This window comes from Ovis canadensis, chromosome 23, assembly GCF_042477335.2.
Source record: "Ovis canadensis isolate MfBH-ARS-UI-01 breed Bighorn chromosome 23, ARS-UI_OviCan_v2, whole genome shotgun sequence".
Classification (NCBI taxonomy): Eukaryota; Metazoa; Chordata; class Mammalia; order Artiodactyla; family Bovidae; genus Ovis; species Ovis canadensis.
The window spans coordinates 45897178-45919185 of record NC_091267.1 but is presented as its reverse complement, the minus strand read 5'-3'; the positions used below and the strand labels follow the sequence as shown (position 1 = coordinate 45919185).

The following is a 22008-nucleotide window of genomic DNA, read 5'->3' as shown; positions in this document are numbered from 1 at the left end:
TATTAAACTACGAGTATAAACTGTCTAGTGTAAACCATCTAGATTCTCTGTGGGTCCATTTGACTGTGCAGTGTACAAAGTACAGTGTTTAGGGCAGAAGCAGTAAAACATACAGAGGAAAGTGAAGGCAGAGAGAAAGCAGAAACCGTGGGCGGTCAAGGAGAGAGGGGAGGAGACCGGGAATCTCTGAGGCAAGAGCAGAGAGAGATTGAGACTCCATTGTGTGGAAACACCCGTGTAGGGCATGAAGGGTGAGGCTCCCTGCTGAGAGGCGCTAACTACTGGCTGCAGCTGTGTCTCCAACCACCTGTCAGGGTAGCACAGATGTTTCTGCTTTTATCTCTATATATCGTTGCAGTAAATCCCTACACTCTTACACCTAATGTAACCTGTTTCTCTGTTCCTTGAACTCAGAAAGAGCCTCACACCGTGATGACCCCTTTCTTGCTCTCAGCTCTCCTGTTCCTGATCTCTAACAAACAATCCTGTTGATACTGCCTTTCAACAGCCACCCTTCACTTCAAGGTCTCTGCAACTCTTTTGAAACTTCTAGAACACATCTCTTTTCCAGATCCCCAGTAACTCCCACTGTCCATTCCCGAGTCACCTGTCAGCACCTGATGAGCAGCCATAACATGCCACATTCATCCACTTGGTGAAATCACAAAGATCGAAGAAAGGGGGTTTGATGGGCCAGCCTGGGGCCTAAATTGGAAGTACAGATCAGCTTCCAGACTCCTGGATCTTAGATTTGGAAGAGTCAGCAGAAACCTACCAGCCCAACATCACACCTAAGCCAGATGGTCTTCAACCACATTGCGAAGAGGAATTTACCTGTCTGGAGCCCAGGAACTTCCTGTAGCACTGCCTCACGTGCGTGCTAAGTCACTTCAGTCGTGTCCAACTCTTTGCGACCCTGCAGACTGTAGCCATCGGGGCTCCTCTGTGCAACTCAAACCACTCTCCTGGCTGAATTATTCCTGGTAGAAGTTTCTCCTAGGAGGCAAATGCCCACTCCACACAGCTCTCACCAGGTATTCAATGTAAAGATGAACAGAATAAACTGTATTAGCCTTCCACAGGCTGTTATTTTAAAAAGTTAAAGAAGACTAGTGAGCTGCCTTGATTTCTCTTTCCTGGGCTTACATTTCCAGAGGCTCCAGCCTGTGATCAGGCTCCAGCAGTCGTAGCATTCTGAAACCCAATCTGTACTTTTATCTCTTAAAATTAACACCCAGGATTAAGCAAATCACATATGTTTCTATAAAACTAAAAATAGTAATCTTAGTACTATTATATCCACTTTTGTGAAACTAAACTGCCTTTTTCCCAACCTCATTATCTTGACCTTTCCACTGCCCTCTGGTGGTGGTGAATTTTTTTCTCAACTGATAGAATTGGAAGAGAAAAGAGATCAGAGAAAGAAGGGAAGTAGTGCAGAAAAAAAGTGATTACATTCATATGCAGATTTGTGGCCTCATGAAGTTTATAATCTAATTTTGGAAGCAAACTATACAATGGAAACTAACCAAAAAAACAACAACACTTATAACTGATAAAACAAATTCTAAAGAATTTGGGAAGACGAGATCAGTGAGGACTAGAACAAAGGTGTATAGAAGTGGTGGTATATACACTTAGCTTCAGCTTTAGGTCAGAAACAGTAGGAAATGGGAAATGAGTACCTTCAACATAATAAGTTTGAGAGATGCACCAAGAAACTGAAGATGTGAGAATTTATTTGGGGTAAAAGCTTAGGGCTAGAAACAGATTTGTGAATCATGCACAAATATCCATGATATTGTAGGATTACCAACAGAAAGAAGATTAGAGTAATGACATGCAAGGACTTATAAGAGCAGAGAACCTCTCATTCATCATCAATTAATTCGTGTCTTCATTAGTCATTAAATACATATTAACCTAGTAACTGACATGACTTTGTGAGTGGATACATGTGCAAGGCACTGTTTAAGGCTGAGAGAGAAAAAGATAACTCTGAAACAGCCTTGTCTTCAGGAATTTAAGAACCTAGGGACACAGATGAGGCAATGTAAGACCTATAAATCAGCAGGTGAATTAAGAGATAGAAAATAATAAGAACCATAAGAAAACTTCAGATAAAGGAGGAATAAGAGGAAGAAAGTTTCGTTTGCAAGCCGGGGCTATTAGTGAATGCTTTAGAGGAAAGATGGCTTTTAGAGTTAAGCCATTAATTCACCTGAAACTACCACAACATTGTTAATCAGCTATACCCTGATACAAAATAAAAAGTTTAAAGTTTGAAAAAAAAAAAGTTCAGTCATTAATGGATAGGATTTGAGCATATGGAAATGCTGGAGAAGACTCTTGAGAGTCCCTTGGACTACAAGGAGATCAAATGAGTCAATCCTAAAGGAAATCAACTCTGAATATTCATTGGAAGGACTGATGCTGAAGCTGAAGCTCCAATACTTTGGCCACCTGATGGGAAGAACCAACTCACTGGAAAAGACTCTGATGCTGGGGAAGACGGAAGGCAGGAGGAGAAGGGGACGATAGAGGATGAGATGGTTGGATGGCATCACTGATGCAATAGACATGAGTTTGAGCAAGCTCTGGGAGATAGTGAAGGACCGGGAAGCCGTATGCTGCAGTCCGTGAGGTCGCAAAGAGTCAGACATGACTGAGCAACTGAATGACAACAAAGTCCGGGAATGCATACAATTTTTAACAAGAACTCTTGGAAAAGAGGAAACACGGTGCATGGAATATTTTCAAATGTACTGTCTCAGCTAAACCTAAAAAATAGAAACAAATGGTTTTTAAGCAGATAAGACTGTGAGCAAAACTGGCTAAGAGGGGGTGGGCAACATAAACTAGCGCAGGACCTACACGTGCAGACCACAGTGCCGACTCATGAAACAGACACTGGCTGGATTCTCAGCACTGCCCGGCAATCCTTTGTCCTTCCTTGTTAGAAGTTCTGAGTGGAAACTGAAGGGGCAAGTAGTGGAAAGAGCTTGCGGAGGCTCAAATGGAGGTGACAGGTAGACTCTGGTTGAGAGCTTAGAGGGGAGCTCTGAACCAGAGAGCTACATCTGTGACCATCTGTGTCGAGGGGAGGTGAGCCTTCAGCTTTGCAGGAGATGGCTTAGGGACAAAGAACAGAGTGAGAAGATAAGGGGCCAGGACTGAGCTTCTTTTCCTGCTCTTCACTGCACTTTCTTTTCTCCTAAAATCCCTTACCTGCCAGCTCCCCAGGACACCCTCAGCAGATGACTGTGCTGCCCACTTTACCAAGGACAGCTTCCCTGGTGGCTCAGTAGTAAAGAATCCACCTGCCAATGCAGGAGACCCATGTTCAACCCCTGGGTCAGGAAGATCCCCTGGAGAAGGAAATGGCAACCCACCTACAGTATTCTTGCCTGGAGAATCCCATGGACAGAGGAGCCTGGTGGGCTATAGTCCATGGGGTTGCAAAGAGTCGGACACAACTGAGTGACTAACATGTTCACTTGCACTTTTACCAAGGACACAAAACCATTAGTTGAGAACCCTCCAAATTTCGTACCACCAAACCAACATGCTTACCTGCAGTCACGCCCTTCTTACGTTTCCAAGCCCCCCTCCTCAGCATCAACCCTCTCCTAGATCTTCCAGCTCTCAAGATGAACCCACTCCAATCGCTGCCATCTTTTAAAAACCCTCCTCCAGAGAGTGGTACCCTGTCTCCCTCCTCCTTCAGAGCTGTTGTTGTTCAGTCACTCAGTCGTGTCCGATTCTTTGCGACCCCATGAACGGCAGCACACCAGGCTTCTCTGTCCTTCCCTATCTCACAGAGCTTGCTCAAACTCATGTCCACTGAGTCAGTGATGCCATCCAAACATCTCATCTTCTGTCATCCCCTTCTCCTCCTGCATCAGGAAACTTTCCCAGCCTCAGGGTCTTTTCCAATGAGTAGGCTTTTCCCATCAGGTGGCCAAAGGATTGGAGCTTCAGCTTCAGATCAGTAACTCCTGTGGAGTTAAACAGCTTTAAAACTCAGTCTCCGCTGGTCTCACCGTCTCCTCTGCACTCTATCATCTCTCTGTAGCAGCTTCTGCTCCCGCTACTCCACTAAAACTGCTCCTGTTGGGAACCCCAAAGGCCTCTCTGTTGCAAAAGCCTGTGAGTCCATTAAGTGTCCTAACCTTAACTGACCCTTGGTCGCGTCTGACACCAGTGACCACTTCCCGCCACCTGGGAATGCTCTTCTCTCACTTTCTCTGAGCTCCTTCCCCGCAGTGTCGCAGGTTCTTCCGTAAACTCCCCTTCTCCTCACACTCTCCATAGAAGAGCTCCATGTCCCCATGGCTTCCTAACCCTCTGTCTGCTCATGTCTCACCAATCTGAAACGCAGGTCCCCAAACCACTGCTGAGCTTCTGACCAAACACCGACACATCCAACTCAGCACAACTAAAAATGCAGCTCCTCTCCCGCTTCCCTCCTGTTCTCATTCTCAGTGGCAAGCACTCTGGTCTCTCTTCCTTATTCTCCCCATCCTACCTTTTCTCCCACACTCAGCCCTAATCTATTCTTCACTCTGTAGTAAGAGGCTGTTTCCAAGATTTCAATCAGACCACCTAACCTGCCTCTTGAGAAGTCTGTATGCAGGTCAGGAAGCAACAGTTAGAACTGGACATGGAACAACAGACTGGTTCCAAATAGGAAAAGGAGTACGTCAAGGCTGTATGTTGTCACCCTGCTTATTTAACTTATATGCAGAGTACATCATGAAAAACGCTGGGTTGGAAGAAGCACTAGCCGGAATCAAGATTGCTGGAAGAAATATCAATAACCTCAGATACGCAGATAACACCACCCTTATGGCAGAAAGTGAAGAGGAACTAAAAAGCCTCTTGATGAAAGTGAAAGAGGAGAGTGAAAAACTTGGCTTAAAACTCAACATTCAGAAAACAAAGATTATGGCATCTGGTCCCATCACTTCATGGGAAATAGATGGGGAAACAGTAGAAACAGTGTCAGACTTTATTTTTTTGGGCTCCAAAATCACTGCAGATGGGGACTGCAGCCATGAAATTAAAAGACACTTACTCCTTGGAAGAAAAGTTATGACCAACCTAGATGGTATATTCAAAAGCAGAGACATTACTTTGCCGACTAAGGTCCATCTAGTCAAGGCTATGGTTTTTCCTGTGGTCATGTATGGATGTGAGAGTTGGACTGTGAAGAAGGCTGAGCGCCAAAGAATTGATGCGTTTGAACTGTCATGTTGGAGAAGACTCTTGAGAGTCCCTTGGACTGCAAGGATATCCAACCAGTCCATTCTGAAGGAGATTAACCCTGGGATTTCTTTGGAAGGAATGATGCTAGAGCTGAAGCTCCAGTACTTTGGCCACCTCATGCGAAGAGTTGACTCATTGGAAAAGACTCTGATGCTGGGAGGGATTGGGGGCAGGAGGAGAAGGGGAGGACAGAGGATGAGATGGCTGGATGGCATCACAGACTCGATGGATGTGAGTCTGAGTGAACTTTGGGAGATGGTGATGGACAGGGAGGCCTGGCGTGCTGCGATTCACGGGGTCGCAAAGAGTCGGACACGACTGAGCGACTGAACTGAACTGAAGTGAACTGAACACAATGCTCTTGCTTAGAACACTACTCTGCCTCTTCCTTGCTTCCTGCAATGTCACCATTCAGCTCCTGTCATTATATCTGTGGTAGTCTGCACTTCAAATCAAATTGCCAACATCCATTGGATCATAGAAAAAGCTAGAGAATTCCGGAAAAACATATACTTCTGCTTCACTGACTATGCTAAAACCTTTGATTATGTCGATCACAGAAAAACTGTGGAAAATTCTTCAAGAGATGGAAATACCAAACCACCTTACCTGCCTTCTGCGAAACGTGTATGCAGATCAGGCATCTACAGTTAGAACTGGACATGGAACAATGGTTCAAAATTGGGAGAGGAGTACCTCAAGGATGTATATTGTCACCCTGCTTATTTAATTATATGCAGAGTACATCATGCAATATGCCAGGCTGGATGAAGCACAAGCTGGAATCAAGATTGTGGGGGGAAATATCAGTAACATCAGATATGCAGATGACATCACCCTAACGGCAGAAGGCGAAGAGGAACTAAAGAGTGTCTTGATGAAAGTGAAAGAGGGGAGTGAAAAAGCTGGCTTAAAGCTCAACATTTAAAAAATGAACGTCATGGCATCTGGTCCCATCACTTCATGGCAAATAGATGGGGAAACAATGGAAACAGTGACAGACTTTATTTTCTTGGGCTCCAAGATCACTGTGGATGGTGACAGCAGCCATGAAATTAAAAGACTCTTGTTCCTTGGAAGAAAAGTTATGACAAACCTAGACAGCGTATTAAAAAGCAGAGACATTATCTTGCCTACAAAGGTCCTTATAATCAAAACTATGGTTTTTCCAGTAGTCATGTATGGATGTGAGAGCTGGACAATAAAAAAGGCTGAGTGCTGAAGAACTGATGCCTTCAAATTGTGATGCTGGAGAAAACTATTGAGAGTCCCTTGGACAGCAAGGAGATCAAGCCAGTTAACACTGAAGGAAATCAGTCCTGAATATTCATTGGAAGGACTGATGCTGAAGCTGAAGCTCCAATACTTTGGCCACCTGATTCGAGAAGCCAGCTGATTGGAAAAGACCCTGATGCTGGACAAGATCAAAGGCAGGAGAAGAAGTGGACAGCAGAGAATGAGATGATTGGATAGCTTCACTGACTCAATGGACATGAATTTAAGCAAACTCCAAGATATGGTGAAGAACAGGGAATCCTGGCATGCTGCAGTCCATGGGGTCGCAAAGCATTGTACACGACTGAGCGACTGAACAATTCTACACTTCAGCAATTGTGAACAAATTTCAGTTCCCTGATTTGCCATGGTCTCTGATGCTTTAAGACTCTGCTGATGTTGTTCTTTTGTGTCTTGAACCCTCTTCCTCAGCTTCCTCAGCTTCCCGAGGCTTATGCTACGTACTGTCAGAGCTTAGAAATCAAGTCTCTCCAAAGACCTTCCCTGACCCCCTCCTGTAGTCTTTCAGGTTTACCTTGTATGTACTCCTATAATAATATCTGTCACATAGTGATACAAACGTGTCTTCATTCATCTGTATCTTTCATCAGAGTAGAAGTATACTAAAGCCAAGGAATGCCTTGTTCACCAGTTCGCCCCCTATCTAACACTACGCATGGCACATATTAGGAAATCAAAACATATTTGTTGAATGAATGAATGAACTGGGACTTTATGTCTAAAATGTTTTATCTCAAGTTAGGAGGCAATGCAGTAAAATGGTTGCTGCTGCTGCTAAGTCACTTCAGTCGTGTCCGACTCTGTGCGACCCCATAGACAGCAGCCCACCAGGCTCCCCCGTCCCTGGGATTCTCCAGGCAAGAACACTGGAGTGGGTTGCCATTTCCTTCTCCAATGCATGAAAGTGAAAATTGAAAGTGAAGTTGCTCAGTCGTGTCCGACTCTTAGCGACCCCATGGACTGCAGCCCACCACAATCCTCTGTCCATGGGATTTTTCCAGGCAAGAGTACTGGAGTGGGGTAAAATGGCAGGTACACAAAACTCAGAAACCTGAATTGCATCCCAGCTCTCTACCTGTTAGGGGCTTCCCTCGTGGCTCAAATGGTAAACAATCTGCCTGCAATGTGGGAGACCCAGGTTTGATCCCTGGGTCAAGAAGATCCCCTGGAGAAGGGAATGGCAACCCACTCCAGTATTCTTGCCTGGGAAATGCCATGGACAGAGGAGCCTGGTGGGCTACAGTCCATGTGGACATGACTAAGTGACGACTAACACCACTTTCACTTTCTTTACCTGTTTACCAGCTGTATGACCATGAACAATTTAACTTCTCTGAATTCAGAGCCCACCCAATGCCAGGCACTGTACTGGGTGCTTGCAAGGTAAAGATGAAGAGAGCCATGCTAATGGCCACCAAGGAAGCCGAGTCCAAAACAATGTGTTGGATGTGGGAGGAAAGAACATTCCAGGTAGAGGGAGTAACACTGGAGAAGGGCTCGAGGTGAGCAGTCAAGCAGGTGAGCAATCGATCACATGCCTCCTGAGAGGAAGTGGATCTAGTTCAATAAATCTAGAAGAGAAGGTGTGGGACAGAGAGTTGGGATGAAGCAATGAGACTGGAGACATAAAACGAGCCACATCACAAAGCATCTTTTACAGAGTGTCAGAGACTTTGAGATTCATCCTCAAAGGCATGGAATTAAAACCCCAAAGAGTTCTAAGCAAGAGAGTCGCAACACTAGAGCTCTATCAGAGAGAGAAATATGTCAAGTGGCAAGGCAGAGAATGGGCTGAAAGACAGTGAGGTCAGAAGCAGGTTACAGGGCTGTCAGAAGCAGGTAGCGGTCCAGTCAAGGGGCCTCAGCTTTGACAAGGACTTTGAAGATGGAGAAAAGTAGTGGGAGACTGACTTGAGAGATACAAGTGACAGAACATACAGAACTTGGTGACTGATTCCATGAGTGGGGTGAGAGACAAGGAAGAATAAGGGTGGCGCCCAAGTGTCTGGTACAGGCAGTTGGTATAGAGAGGTGCCATTTACCGAGATGGGGACTGCAGAAGACGGAAAGACTTTTGAACAAAGGACTGGCATGATCACAGTGATCCTTCAGTGAGAGCGTTCGGTTGGCAGGAAGCAGGATGGGAAAGTGAAATGTCTGGAGTCAGGAAAATGAACTAAAAAGTTACTGCAGTGGTCCAGGGGAAGCTGAGAGGGCCTGGACTAGGATGAGCAGTGAGCCTGGAAGGGGAGCTTCAGTAACAATAGACAGGGTTGGCAATTACAGTGGAGAGTCTTAGAGAATAGGATTAAACGGCTGCATTAGGAAAGCTGACCTGAAGGTCTTTGAAAGCCAAGCAGAGGAACTGAGACTTGATACAATAGGAAAAAATAAAACTTTACAGTGTTACTGAACAAAGTAGCATTAGAGGATATGTGCTTACTAAGTCCATTCAGTCATGTCTGACACTTGGCGACACTAGGGACTGTAGCCCGCCAGGCTCCTCGGTCCATGGGATTCTCCAGACAAGAATACTGGAGTGGGCTGCCATGCCCTCCTCCAGGGGATCTTCTCAGCCCGGGGATCGAACCTTTGTCTCAAGTCTCCTGGTTTGGCCACCAGGTTCTCCACCACTAGCGCCACCTGAGAAGCCCCAATATTTTCATCAGGCATTTAAAAATTTCACATGATCATCTCCTTTGGGGTACAGAGGGAGCTGATCCTATTCTGTTTCTACTTTCAGTCTGAGGAAAACCTTAAGAGAAAAAGAAAACTGAAGTACCACGTAAGACGAAAGGAGGTGGAAGAACCCAGGGCCAAGACAGGGTCACTGTGTGTGATGCTGAGGGAGGCTAAGCCCCTCCTCTCATTCCCTTCCCTGATCCTCTTCTCTGTTGGCCGTAACTCAATCTGTTCTAAGGTTTTAACAACTAACAATAGAACCGGTAACTATCCCTTCTAGAACTTTGTTAAGAGGTTTCTTAAAAATTAAAAAAAAATTTTTTCTTTCTAAGCCAGAGTTAGTATTTTTGGCAAATGGGGACCCAGGTCCTTCTTAGTATTGGATCAGAAATAAATACAACAGTGACCTTGAACTTGCATCACCAGGGGAACATAAGGTATAATGATGCTAAGTGGGGATAGTGATTATCTAAAAGCGTTCTAGTAATTCTACTGCTCTAAGATTTTAGGGGGTGCAGAGAGGTGGGGATTCCTTAGTTAAATTCTTTCAGAAAAGCTGCGTACTACCATCCTCTCTTGGAGATTTATATCGTATGTTAAAATATTAAGGGCGTTAAGAGTTTTAACACAAAATTATCAGATGAGGTGTGTTTAGCACAGAGATGATAAACTCGACTGACCACGGAACACCTCAGTTTATGACCTTCCTCTCTGAGGAATAAATTTCTATGGAATACACCTTTGGACACACTGTTACTGAGAAACCATCCCCTGCCCCTGAGGTCACTGAAGTGGCCGCACACTTTGTTTGGAGATAGGGGTGCCTATTTCTGAAATGGGGTTGCTGATCAGACCAGTGCTATCAGGGTCCTTACCCTATGGTTTCATGGTATATGAGCTCTTGCTAAGTCACTTCAGTCATGTCTGACTCTGTGCGACCCCATAGACGGCAGCCCACCAGGCTCCCCCGTCCCTGGGATTCTCCAGGCAAGAACACTGGAGTGGGTTGCCATTTCCTTCTCCAATGCACGAAAGTGAAAAGTCAAAGTGAAGTTGCTCAGTTGTGTCCAACCCTCAGCGACCTCATGGACTGCAGCCTACCAGGCTTCTCCATCCATGGGATTTTCCAGGCAAGAGTACTGGAGTGGGGTGCCATTGCCTTCTCCGATATGAGCTCTAGTAGTATACATTAGGTGTCACCCTTCCATTCTCTTCAAATCTCCTGAAGTCAGGAAGTGCCTAAAATTATTATTCTTTCTTGCTACTGTTTGTACAATTGCCAGCTAACCTTCTTAGGCTGCTGTGTTATTTATGGTGATATTAAAATATTCAAGGATTTCCTTCCTTCCCCAGTTGCTTGTTAATCTTGGCTCTGTTTCCTTGACTTTTTTTTTTTTTTTGAGAGCTTCTCCTTAAAACTTATATTTTAATATGCATCATGTGAATCCTCCTTTGTGCCTCTGTCACATTTCTTGGGCATAATTGGTCAAACGGTTGGCCAGAGCACAAATGGGACAAAGAGAACCTACAGCCTCAGCATTCACTGGCCTGCATCTGCCACATTAGCTTTCATTAGCTGGGAGCATACAATAAGCACAGGAATCGAGGAAAGACTCATTAATAATGTGCCAAGGTGTTTGTGTTTTGCTTCTTAAATATTTTAAGGACATATTTCCCTCAGAAAAATATTTCAGGAACATGTATGACTTCAAGTCAGTACTATGTAGGCAGAATTCACCCGTGTTACAGTGTATCTTAGAGCAGCCCGTGCTGGGTCTTGAAGAAACAGATGCCAACCTGAGCTTAAATGTGCAAGAAACTTGCTGGAGGAAATGCCTGTGAGGAAAAATAGGAAAGAGCCTGAAGAGGCTCTGAGAGCCATCAAACTGATGCAAATCTGACCTTGAGTGGAGAGACAGAAAGAAGGGACAGAGGAAGGCTGTGTAGCAGTTGTTGTTCAGTTGCTCAGTTGTGTCTGACTTTGCAACCCCGTGGACTGCAGCATGCCAGGCTTCCGTGTCCTTCACTATCTCCCGGAGTTTGCTCAAACTCATGTCCATTGAGTAGGTGATGCTATCCAACCACCTCATCCTCTGTTGCCCCCGTTTTCTCTTGTCCTTAATCTTTCCCAACATCAGGGTCTTTTCCAATGAGTCAGTTTTTCACATCAGGTAGCCAAAGTATTGGAGCATCAATGAATATTCAGTGAACGTTCAGGGTTGATTTCCTTTAGGATTGACTGGTTTGATATCCTTGTTGTCCAAGGGACTCTCAAGAGTCTTCTCCAGCACCACAGTTCAAAAGAAGCACTCAGTCTTCTTTACGGTCCACTCTCACATCCATACACGGCTACTGGAAAAACCATAGCTTTGACTATATGAAACTTCGTCAGCAAAGTGATGTCTGCTTTTTAATATGCTGTCTAGGTTTGTCATCGCTTTTCTTCCAAGCAGCAAGTGTCTTTTAATTTCATGGCTGCAGTCATTGCTGGCAGTGACTTTGAAGCAGTAAACCTAAGGAAAGTTCAGCAAGACCTTTGGGAGCCCAGAAGCCCAAGCCTCCCATTACAGGAGTGTCTTATCCCTCAGGAATGGGTCGGTCTGGGTCACTGCTGTGTGCCTGGCTGAAGGCAGCCCACGGGAAGTACAGTCTCACAGTGCAAACACAGTAACAGATCTCAGAGCATAGTGGGGCCCTCAGTCAATTACCCTCCCTGTCCTCCAAGATCTGAGAAGTGCTTTCCCATGGCCATCACACAAGATTCTCAAAATTTAATTTGCATGAGAACCACTCAGGAATCTTACTAAAACGCAGACCCAATGGGTCTGGCATGGAGGCCTGAGTTTCCATACTTCTACCAAGCTCTTAGATAACATGATGCTGTTGGTCCACAGACCTCACCTTAAGTAGCAAGGTCCTAGAGAATATTTAGAAGACCCCTATTCAAACCATCAATGTAGGTTGAAATAGGTTTATGGAGAACTGTTCACAGGCCTCTTTCCTCACGTTCACAGGCCATTCCCTGATGTGACAGTCATCTCAGTTACAGTCAGATGTATATAATTCCAGCTTAGGTTTTTTTCCCACTCAAATAACTCATTCCTCTTCCTGTTATCACAGCTGTCAACCCCTTTTGTCGCATTGCTTATATAACCTGTTAATGATCATTTCCACATCTCTCTACCTATATGCACTCATTTTGGTACCAAGAGAGAACTTTGGTCCTTTATGGTCTGAGTATGACTCCTTCTCCCTCCATGTATTTAGTTTGGACAGTTTATGTTTCTTCAGTTCAGTTCAGCCGCTCAGTCGTGTCTGACTCTTTGCGGCCCCATGAATCGCAGCACGCCAGGCCTCCCTGTCCATCACCCACTCCTGGAGTTCACCCAAACTCATGTGCATTGAGTCAGTGATGCCATCCAGCCATTTCATTCTCTGTCATCCCGTTCTCCTCCTGCCCCCAAACCCTCCCAGCATTAGGATCTTTTGCAGTGAGTCAACTCTTTGCATCAGGTAGCCACAGAATTGGAGTTACAGCCTCAGCATCAGTCCTTCCAATGAACACCCAGGACTGGTCTCCTTTAGGATGGACTGGTTGGATCTCCTTGCAGTCCAAGGTGTTTCTTAATCTTAAGCAAAAATTTCTAAGCACCTCCTTCCAATCATATTGGGTTCTGAAGTCCACTCTACATAGAAATTCTGGTACAGGCAATCATATTTCTCCTCTATGTGCAAGTTCTGAGGGATCTGGCCACATGCCTCCCCATCACTTGAAGACTTCTGCAGTTATCATCCTAATACCACGAAGCTGTCCATCTATTGTTAAACAGATGCATCCTCTTCCTTCACTCCATTCACTGGTCTCTTTGTACATCTTCCCTGGTGGCTCAGATTATAAAGAATCTGCCTGTATTACAGGAGACCCGGGTTCTATCCCTGGGTCAGGAAAATCCCCTGGAGGAGGAAATGGCAACCACTCCAGTATTCTTGCCTAGAGAGTTCCAGGGATGGGCTACAGTCCGTGGGTCTCAAAGAGCTGGACATGACTGACAGAGTAACATTTCCATTTTGTATGTCTTCACAGCCCACACAGTTTCTATGGTGTAAAATATCAGTTTTCACATTCCCCCCTGCCCCCTGCTAAATCCATAGAATTTTTTCATCAAAGAAAGCTTCAGTAAAATAGTTGAGGCTGGTCTGGGTAAAATAGCAGGAAATAAAATCAGAGAGGTAGCCAGGAACACATCTTGTGTGTTAGGGTATTTGAGTATTACCATGAAAGCTATGGGGAGCAAATAAAGGATTTCCAGGGAGGAAAGACACATCAGACATGTGCATTTTGAAGTATTCCTCTGGCAGATGTGAGGTGGGTAACTTAAAGAGGGTCCAGATGGAATCAGAAAAACTAGGAGAATATAAGGAAGGTAAGTGATATTAAGGAATCAGAATCATTAGAACTTGTCTGTGTATGAAGACAGTGAAAATTGTACAGTATTCCTCCCAGGTTTCAGGCTTGGCAAATTATTGATGCTCAGTTGTGTCCAACTCTTAATGACGCCATGAACTGTAGCCCACCAGGCTCCTCTGTCCATGGGATTTTCCAGGCAAGAATATTGGAGCAGGTTGCCATTTCCTTCTCCAGGGGATCTTCCCAACCCAGGGATTGAACCTGGGTCTCCGGCACTGCAGCCAGACTCCTTACTGGCTGAGCCGTGAGGGAAGTATGATGCAGGGATCAGGGGTTGCCAATATGGAAATGGGGAAGATAAGCAGAGGAGTAGGATTAGGGAGAAAGATACTGAGTTGTTTTGAACATACTGAGTTTGAAGATGTTCAGTAACCAGCCATTTAGGTAAATGGACAGGGAAATCAGCAGAATCTGGTGTAGAGACCTTGCATCTTTCCAAATCTGTTATTTGCTGTCCATTCTCAGCAACTGCTTAACTGCTCAAAGTTCCTATTAAGTAAAGCCTTTTCAACTAAATTGCCTATAAAATCTTGCTTTCTGCAAATCTAGGTTGTCTGCCACACTTATTACTTCAGTAATTGTTTCCCTCTTCTTTTTCCAAAGTGCTCTTTGAATATCTGAGTTTAGAACCTTATTCAGGGTTGTTTGCAGGGAATGATGTGAAGTGTAAAAAAAAAAAAGCTTACAGAGGTCCTCTTTGCAATATGAAATAGACACAGCCACAATCTCAATTTGCAACATCCTTAGTCTCCTGCCCCTTAAAATGCATTTTTAGGTGGGAATAGTTATAATAAGCTGTTCAAATCATGTTAGTATTCATAAGGACATACTTTAACTTCCTCTGTGTGTAGACCCAGAAAGGAACATTTGTAGTGTGATGGGATATTGCATAAAGTAGTTAATGCCTTAAAAATGAATCATTTCATAAAGTGGTGGTATAAATATTTTTGTGTACTTTGGCAGAAAGAGTAACTTCAATTTAGAATCTGAGCTCAAAAGAAGATTTAAAGACTCTAGCTATAAAGAAGTAGGAATCAATAGAAAATCATGGGTGCAGTCTCCAGAAGGTAAAATAGACTGGGTTGATATCTGTGGCAAGAAAAGAGGTGCTATGTATGAGAAACTAGATATACTAATACTATGCCTTGTTTAGAAGGTTAAGTTGTGCTGCGCATTGTTTTCTATTATATTTTAATGCAATACTTTTAAAATCCCGGTTGAATGTCTTTGCAGGTCCACTGGGAGGGAGGTTGCTAGGTAGCTGGGACTTCAGGCCCAACACCACTATTTCAGGCAGAACAACCTAATCTGTTTTACATAAGCTTTCACTGAAGAAAGGATTCTATGGCTTTTTTTTTTTTTCTTTTTTAAGGGTGACAGTTACTATTTTTTGCAACAAGTTGTAAGATGTTAAGAAGAGATCAGTAGAGTTCAGAGTGAAGGAAGAAAAACAGCTGTTTAAGAATAGGCAGTCGTCTAGGTAGTATTAGGATGGTAACTGCAGAAATCTTCAGGCAACCTGGAAATGCACAGTGGCCAAAACTCACAGTGCGTGTGTGCACGCTACATTGCTTCAGTCGTGTCCAACTCTTTGTCATCCTATGGATGACAGCCTGCCAGTTTCCTCTATCCATGGGATTCTCCAGGCAAGAATACTGGAGTGGGTTCCTTGTCCTCTTCCAGGGGATCTTCCTGATCCAAGGATCATCTATGTCTCCTGCATTGGCAGGTAGGTTCTTTGCCACTAGCGCCACCTGGGAAGCCCAAACCTCAGGTAACTTTCAGGCAAATCCTCACCAAGAAGAAAAATACTGTGATGGACTGGTCACACATGAACTTTGGGGCCCTACTTGATTGGAAGGAGGAGTTTAAAACTACTTTTACTGAAGATGAAGGAAAACATACTATCCAAACCAAATAATTGGAGGAAGGGGGTGTGGCTGACACGAAAGAGGGCTGTCCTTCAAGCCTTCTCTTGGAACCAAAATGAGTGCACATGTGCAGATTTATGGAGACAATCATAAAGGGATTATGCAAGTCATATGACAAAAGAGGTTGACAGCTGTGATGTCAGAGGCAATGAAATGCATGACGTTCCCTAAACGGGCCACAATTTTTCTGCTAATATTTTTTTCTCCATCGAAAACAATTTCCTTCCTTTTTCAATGAGCTAATCTCTACCTCTTCTTCTGTAACTCTCTTCAAGCATCTTCTGGAAGGAGAAACCCAATAAAATTCGAATAGATGGCCCTTCCTTTAAAAAAAAAAAATCTTAAAATTTCTGTTAACTCATAACCGATTAACAATGTGATCATTTCAAGAGAACAGCGAAGGCATTCAGTAGAGGCCCTTCCTTGCACTACTGCTGCTGCTGCTAAGTCACTTCAGTCGTGTCTGATTCTGTGCGACCCCATAGACAGCAGCCCACCAGGCTCCACCGTCCCTGGGATTCTCCAGGCAAGAACACTGGAGTGGGGTGCCATTGCCTTCTCCGCCTTGTGCTACTAAGTGAAGTTGCTCAGTCCTGTCCGACTCTTTGCGACCCCGTGGACTATAACCTACCAGGCTCCTCCGTCCATGGGATTTTCCAGGCAAGAATACTGGAGTGGGTTGCCATTTCCTTCTCCAGATCTTCCCGACCCAGGGATTGAACCCGGGCCTCCTGCATTGTAGGCAGATGCTTTACCATCTGAGCCAGATGGTAATTCCCACCCATTTAAATACTAATTTACTTTTGTTCTCCCTCATTTTAGCTTCTTAAAGGCAGTGCACAACATCTAAATCTGCATTTCCAAAGCTTAGCACAGTAAGAACCTAATAAATGTCTGTTGAATTAATAAATCCACAAGACTTATAATAAGATCCCTTCAAAGTTAATTCGGGTGGAATTCTTCGTGTAATTCTCCTGATTCAGATAAGTGTTTCAAAGCGGGGAATAAAACACGCCCGTGATTAGGGAAGACGAGAGGAAAGGTGCAATATTTTGAGTTTGTGTGTGTGCGCGTGAAGAAAGTGAAGCAAAAGGGGATGAACTGTGTTTCGAATAAGACATTAAAGGACTTGATTAAGGTGTCTCATGTAAAGTGACAGATGTTAGCCACAACCAATATACTGGAATGCATGGGTTGGGGACAGAGGAGAAACGACACAAACAGATCCAAATGTTTGGACAGTGAGACAAGGACTTTTATGTTGACTGGTAAAACCTAGAGTCTTGAGCGAAAGCTCTCCCGGAAAAATAGTCCTAGGACACCCAAGAAAATTATCACAAGACAACAGCGAGTTCTAAGTTTTTCAGCAGGTTTTCAAAATTGCCTTCTGCCCTCTCCTGCTCTATAGTTTTGGGGAAATTAATCTTACCCTTGCTCAAATCACAAAACATCTTAAAACACGTAAAACAAAACCAAACCACCCTGCTTAAAATGCAAAGATGAGTCTTGGGACTGTGGACTGCGGTGAGTCCTGTCCTGGGACGCTGCGGTGAACCCGACTCCCCAGTCTACGGGTGAGTTCGATAGCACCGACGGCGCCGTGGGCGAGCAGAAGCCCCCAGCCCCGGAGTGTTTCAGGAGCAAATTCCAAGCGGACTCCTGCCGCTGCTTGGGAGGGACTGCGTCCAGAGGCCCGGCGGAAGAGGTGGGGAGAGGCTGGCGCGACGAGGCCCTAGCGCCGGCAGCCCCCTGCCCAACCTGGCCCGCAACCCGGAAGCAAAGGCGAGCCGCGCGGCGTGGCGGGGTTGCGGTTCCGGGTCGGGTCTAGCTGCCGCCCGCGCTCCGCTCACTGCCGCAGCGCCCCGCCCCCGCACTCCGGACCTGGGCAGGCGGTGGCCGCCCGGCAGCTCCCGGGGCCACATGGCTGAGGGGGACGCAGGCAGCGACCAGAGGCAGGTGAGGCCCCAGCGGGGCGCCGACCTCCAGGCTCGGCTCGGCCTCGTCTTGCCGCCCCGGGCCTCCTCGGCCGAGGGGGCTTCTGCCCGGGGCCACCCCCGGTTTTGCCCGCACCACCAGGGGCTGAGGCTGCGCCATTCCCTCAGCCGTATCCCATTTTCCCGGCGCTTGATCTCAGCCCATCTATCGCGCTGGCGGCTCCCGGGCGTCGGCGCACGGGGCCTGCCTTGGACGGTGCCATCGTCAACCATCAGCACGCGACTCAGCAGCGCCGGGCTGGAGGCAGAAACCAGGGTTCTGCTCCCCAGCCTGTCTCTGCCGGGTGATCTTGTAGTGGCCACTTAAGACCCCAGTTTCTGCGTTTGCAAAAGGGGCAGTTATAACACGGACCCTGGAGTCCCCTGAGGACCCGTGGATCTAATGCTCTTGGGCTTGAGCTTACCCCCAGCGCGTGGCTCACGTGGGCGCTATTGAAGCTTTTCCTAAAGGGCCCTAAGGACAAAATGAAATCATACAAAGTTGGAAGTGTACGTTGCTCCCCATTTTTTCCTTTAGATCCCGTTTTATTTTTAACCTGAAACCAAAGGTTATTTCTGAAACGTTTCGAGGATTTGATTACCAAAAACCCCAACAATCACCCAGCCTCGTGGCCAAATTCAAAACAAGCAGGAGATAGGCAGTAGTAATATAAGGGCAAACGTAATAGGTAGCAGTGGGCCAGGGGTTGGGGGCGGGTGGGAGGGGTTACCTGTTAAAAAGAGAAGGTGGAGCGGAGAAGATACGTTTATCCTTTCACTTGCGAGTCTCATACAGAATATAGGAGTGCATATATGTTTTGGCTCAGTAGTGGTCAAAGGCATAGGGACGTAGGAGCAAGGCTGGCGTCAGTCATTGCTATAGAGTCTGGTACCCAGGGAGTAGGACATTTCGACCCACTGCTGAGAACGTTTGGTGTCGTTCCTTTAGGGCTCCTTCACCCAAGATGGTTATGTTAAATGCAAATACCTTATAAAGCAGTAAGGAAGACTCAAGTTTTTTAGGGTAGTCAAAAATTTTTTAACTTTTTCCCCTCATCAATCTCTTTCAGAATGAGGAAATTGAAGCAATGGCTGCTATATATGGCGAGGAATGGTGTGTCATTGATGACTGCGCCAAAATATTTTGTATTCGAATTAGCGACGATATAGATGACCCCAAGTGGACACTTTGCTTACAGGTATTTTTCTTCTTCATCTACAGCCGTTTTCCAGTTACAGTATTGATTTTGTATCATTGACTACTGTTGTATTCTTCTAATTATTCTTGTGTGACTTGCTCTGATTTGTCATTTTGTTGCTGACTTTTGTTAACGATTGATGATCTAAATGTATGGGTAGTTAGATCATTCTCCAGTAATGCTTGCATTGATAATACCCGTCTTTCCTATGCCAGTTCTTTAAGTGTTCTTCATGTACCTTTGGCAGACTCCAGTTTCACTTCCTTTCATTATCTTCTCCATTTAATAGAAGAGGGTGTAAACCTGGGAAGATGGCTAACGTTTTCTGAGAAAGAATAGATTAGTAATTTAGATGGTTCATAGAATAGATAACTCATTTCTTTGTTAATTGGGAATCAGTTGTGGTTAGGATACATACATGAAACTTAACAGCTTTGTGTTTAATGCTTATTCTTTGGTGCCTGTCTGTACTTCCAACATAAAAGATGCCAAATTGAGTTTTTAATCAGTATTCATTTTTATAGTAATACTGATTTCAAAAGAAATATGCATGGTTTTCTAATAAGTGTTAGCTATTTAATAGTATTTGGTAGGATTTTTTTTTTTTTAATAAAAATATCTGGAACATGTTACAATGCCACCCTCGTCATCCGGGGTTGGGGTATAATGACTCTATTTCAGTTTCCCTTTTGTCTTTGTCCACCCTACTTTTTCTAATTTTAATTGCTTTTATACTTTGGCAAATAATCTCCTTAAAAAATTGGTATCATCTTAACAACATATTTAGGGCTTCCCTGGTGGCTCAGACGGTAAAGCGTCACCTACAATGCGGGAGACCCGGGTTCAGTCCCTGGGTCAGGAAAATCCTCTGGAGAAGGAAATGGCAACCCACTCCAGTATTCTTGCCTGGAAAATCCCATCGATGGAGGAGCCTGCTAGGCTACAGTCTATGGGGTCCCAAAGAGTCGGACACGACCGAGTGACTTCACTCACTCACTCACTCACTCACAACATATTTACCCTAGAGAAGGGAATGGCAACCCACTCCAGTATTCTTGCCTGGAGAATTCCATGGACAGAGGAGCCTGGTGAGCCACAGTCCATGGGGTCGCAAAGAGTTGGACACGACTGAGCAACTAGCAACTATTTAAGGTGGAAGCATAAATGTGAGGAGGGAATTCGCTTTTGAAATTTGATAAAACAATGGTTTTGTGTCTTAGTTTGGCAAGTTAGAAATCTGTCTGGTGACTGGCTTTATGAATGTTGTTGTTTTTGAACCACGATAAAGTATAAGCAGGTTTGTTTTTAAACTGCTTTGCAGGTGATGCTACCAAATGAATACCCAGGTACAGCTCCACCTATTTATCAACTGAAGTAAGCTATATTTCTACATTTATATTTTTATAAAGAGTTTTACTTTGCAAAGATTGTTTGTACTGTACCTTGTGTTTATATAGACTGTAGTCAATATGTATATAGAAAATGTCAAAATGTATATAGAAAGTAAAAACACGTTGGACTTAATGTGGAGTATTTACATTTAAAAATTAAATTATGGGGACTTCCCTGGTGGTCCAGTGGCTAAGACTCCGTGCTCCTAATACCAGGGTTCGGTTCCTGGTCAGGGAACTAGATCCCACATGCTGCAACTAAGACCTGGCTCAGCCAAATAAAGACATATTAAAAAATAAATTAAAAAAAAATAAAAATTAAAAAAAATAAAAATTAAATTATGTAAAAACACACTGACGTTTGCCACTTAGTATAAAAGAATCAAGGGATTCATAGGGGATAAAATAGCTCCAGAATGTCGTTAGAGATGGGGAAGGGAATCTTCCTCGTTAGACAGTCTAGTAATCTAGAAACCTTGGTCTGTAGAGTCATTCCTAACCTGTTTCCCTGAGTGTTTTAAAACCACAGCAGTAAAGTTTGCTGTCACTCATGGTTCTGTAATTTTTCATTTTTATTCATTGAGAATGAAAGATAGGATTATAGAAAGCTTGTAAACATAAGTGCTCTTTTCAGAAAATGTTGATTTATAGTCATGTGGCAATTGACTTACTTGTTAGAGTTGTTTTTTGGGACATCAGTTAGAAAAAATTGGGAACTCTGGTTGTGTGGCAAATACTGTGAATTTGGAAATATAGATTCTGGAACATATCTGCCACTTAGGTAAACTTAGGCAGCTTTTATGATATGCACTCCTCAATTTTTTAAACTAATTTTAATTGAATAATTTGTTGGTGTCATCATGGTTTCCTGAGAGGACTAAATGAGTTAATGCAAATGAAAGCATTTTGGAACTGTTGCGATTTTACAACATAAAATAATATTTTGATCAAAGTAGAAAAGTTTTAAAACTTAAAATCAGTTTGTGATTAATCAGTATTTTTTCTTTGTGATATAAACACAGTCTTTGAGTAATCATCTTTATTTTGTTTTATTTAATCTTAGTGCTCCTTGGCTTAAAGGGCAAGAACGGGCAGATTTATCTAATAGCCTTGAGGAAATATACATGTAAGTAATGGATGATAAAACAATGCTATTAGTGACTCCAAACAATGCTATTGGAACTGTGATATATTAGGCCCTTTTGTAAACTTTACGTTAATCTGTTTTTCCATTAACAAAAAGAGTACAGTTAAAGAATCCTTGAAAGATTATATAGTTTTATATATACATTTGATATAAATTCTGTTTAGAAACAAAAATAAAAGTATCATTTAGAACTAATAGCTATAAAAACACTTAGCTAGCTGTGAAAGTAAATTCAGAGACACTGTTCTTATTTTGATATTTTCATAGGCTATGTTGAATGAAACTGGTAACAGCAGAATCCTAAGCATAATTACTCTTTAAACTACCATGTACTGTTAATGGTAATGTTCTTGTATTAGGCCATAGGACTGAGAGTCTATTGATAGTATACTGTATTTTTCACTCATTCATTCAGCAGATACTACATAGCAGGTATTATACTAGATCCTGGATATATATAATTAGTAAAAACAGAAATGGTCCCAGTTTTCATAGCATTTAGAATTTGCTGGTAGGGGAGATATTACTGATAACTCTGTAAAAATGGATGTCAAACTGCAGCTGTGATAAGTTCTGTGAAAGAAGGATATTAATGTGTAGTACTGAGTTTGAAATAAGACCTGACCTAGTAGGAGGTGAGGGATGGCTTGTTT

General features: G+C 43.9%; 1 protein-coding gene across 1 annotated transcript in view; it reads left to right on the top strand.

Annotated features, from left to right (window-relative positions):
• Positions 1 to 17210: 17210 nt before the first annotated feature.
• IMPACT (impact RWD domain protein) overlaps positions 17211 to 22008 on the top strand; it is a 28620-nt gene continuing 23822 nt past the window's right edge. The window contains exons 1-4 of the mRNA XM_069569264.1: positions 17211 to 17601; positions 18689 to 18817; positions 20139 to 20191; positions 21272 to 21334. Coding sequence (XP_069425365.1) covers positions 17566 to 17601; positions 18689 to 18817; positions 20139 to 20191; positions 21272 to 21334 — 281 coding nt within the window. The 5' untranslated portion in view covers positions 17211 to 17565. The remainder of the gene's footprint in view (positions 17602 to 18688; positions 18818 to 20138; positions 20192 to 21271; positions 21335 to 22008) is intronic.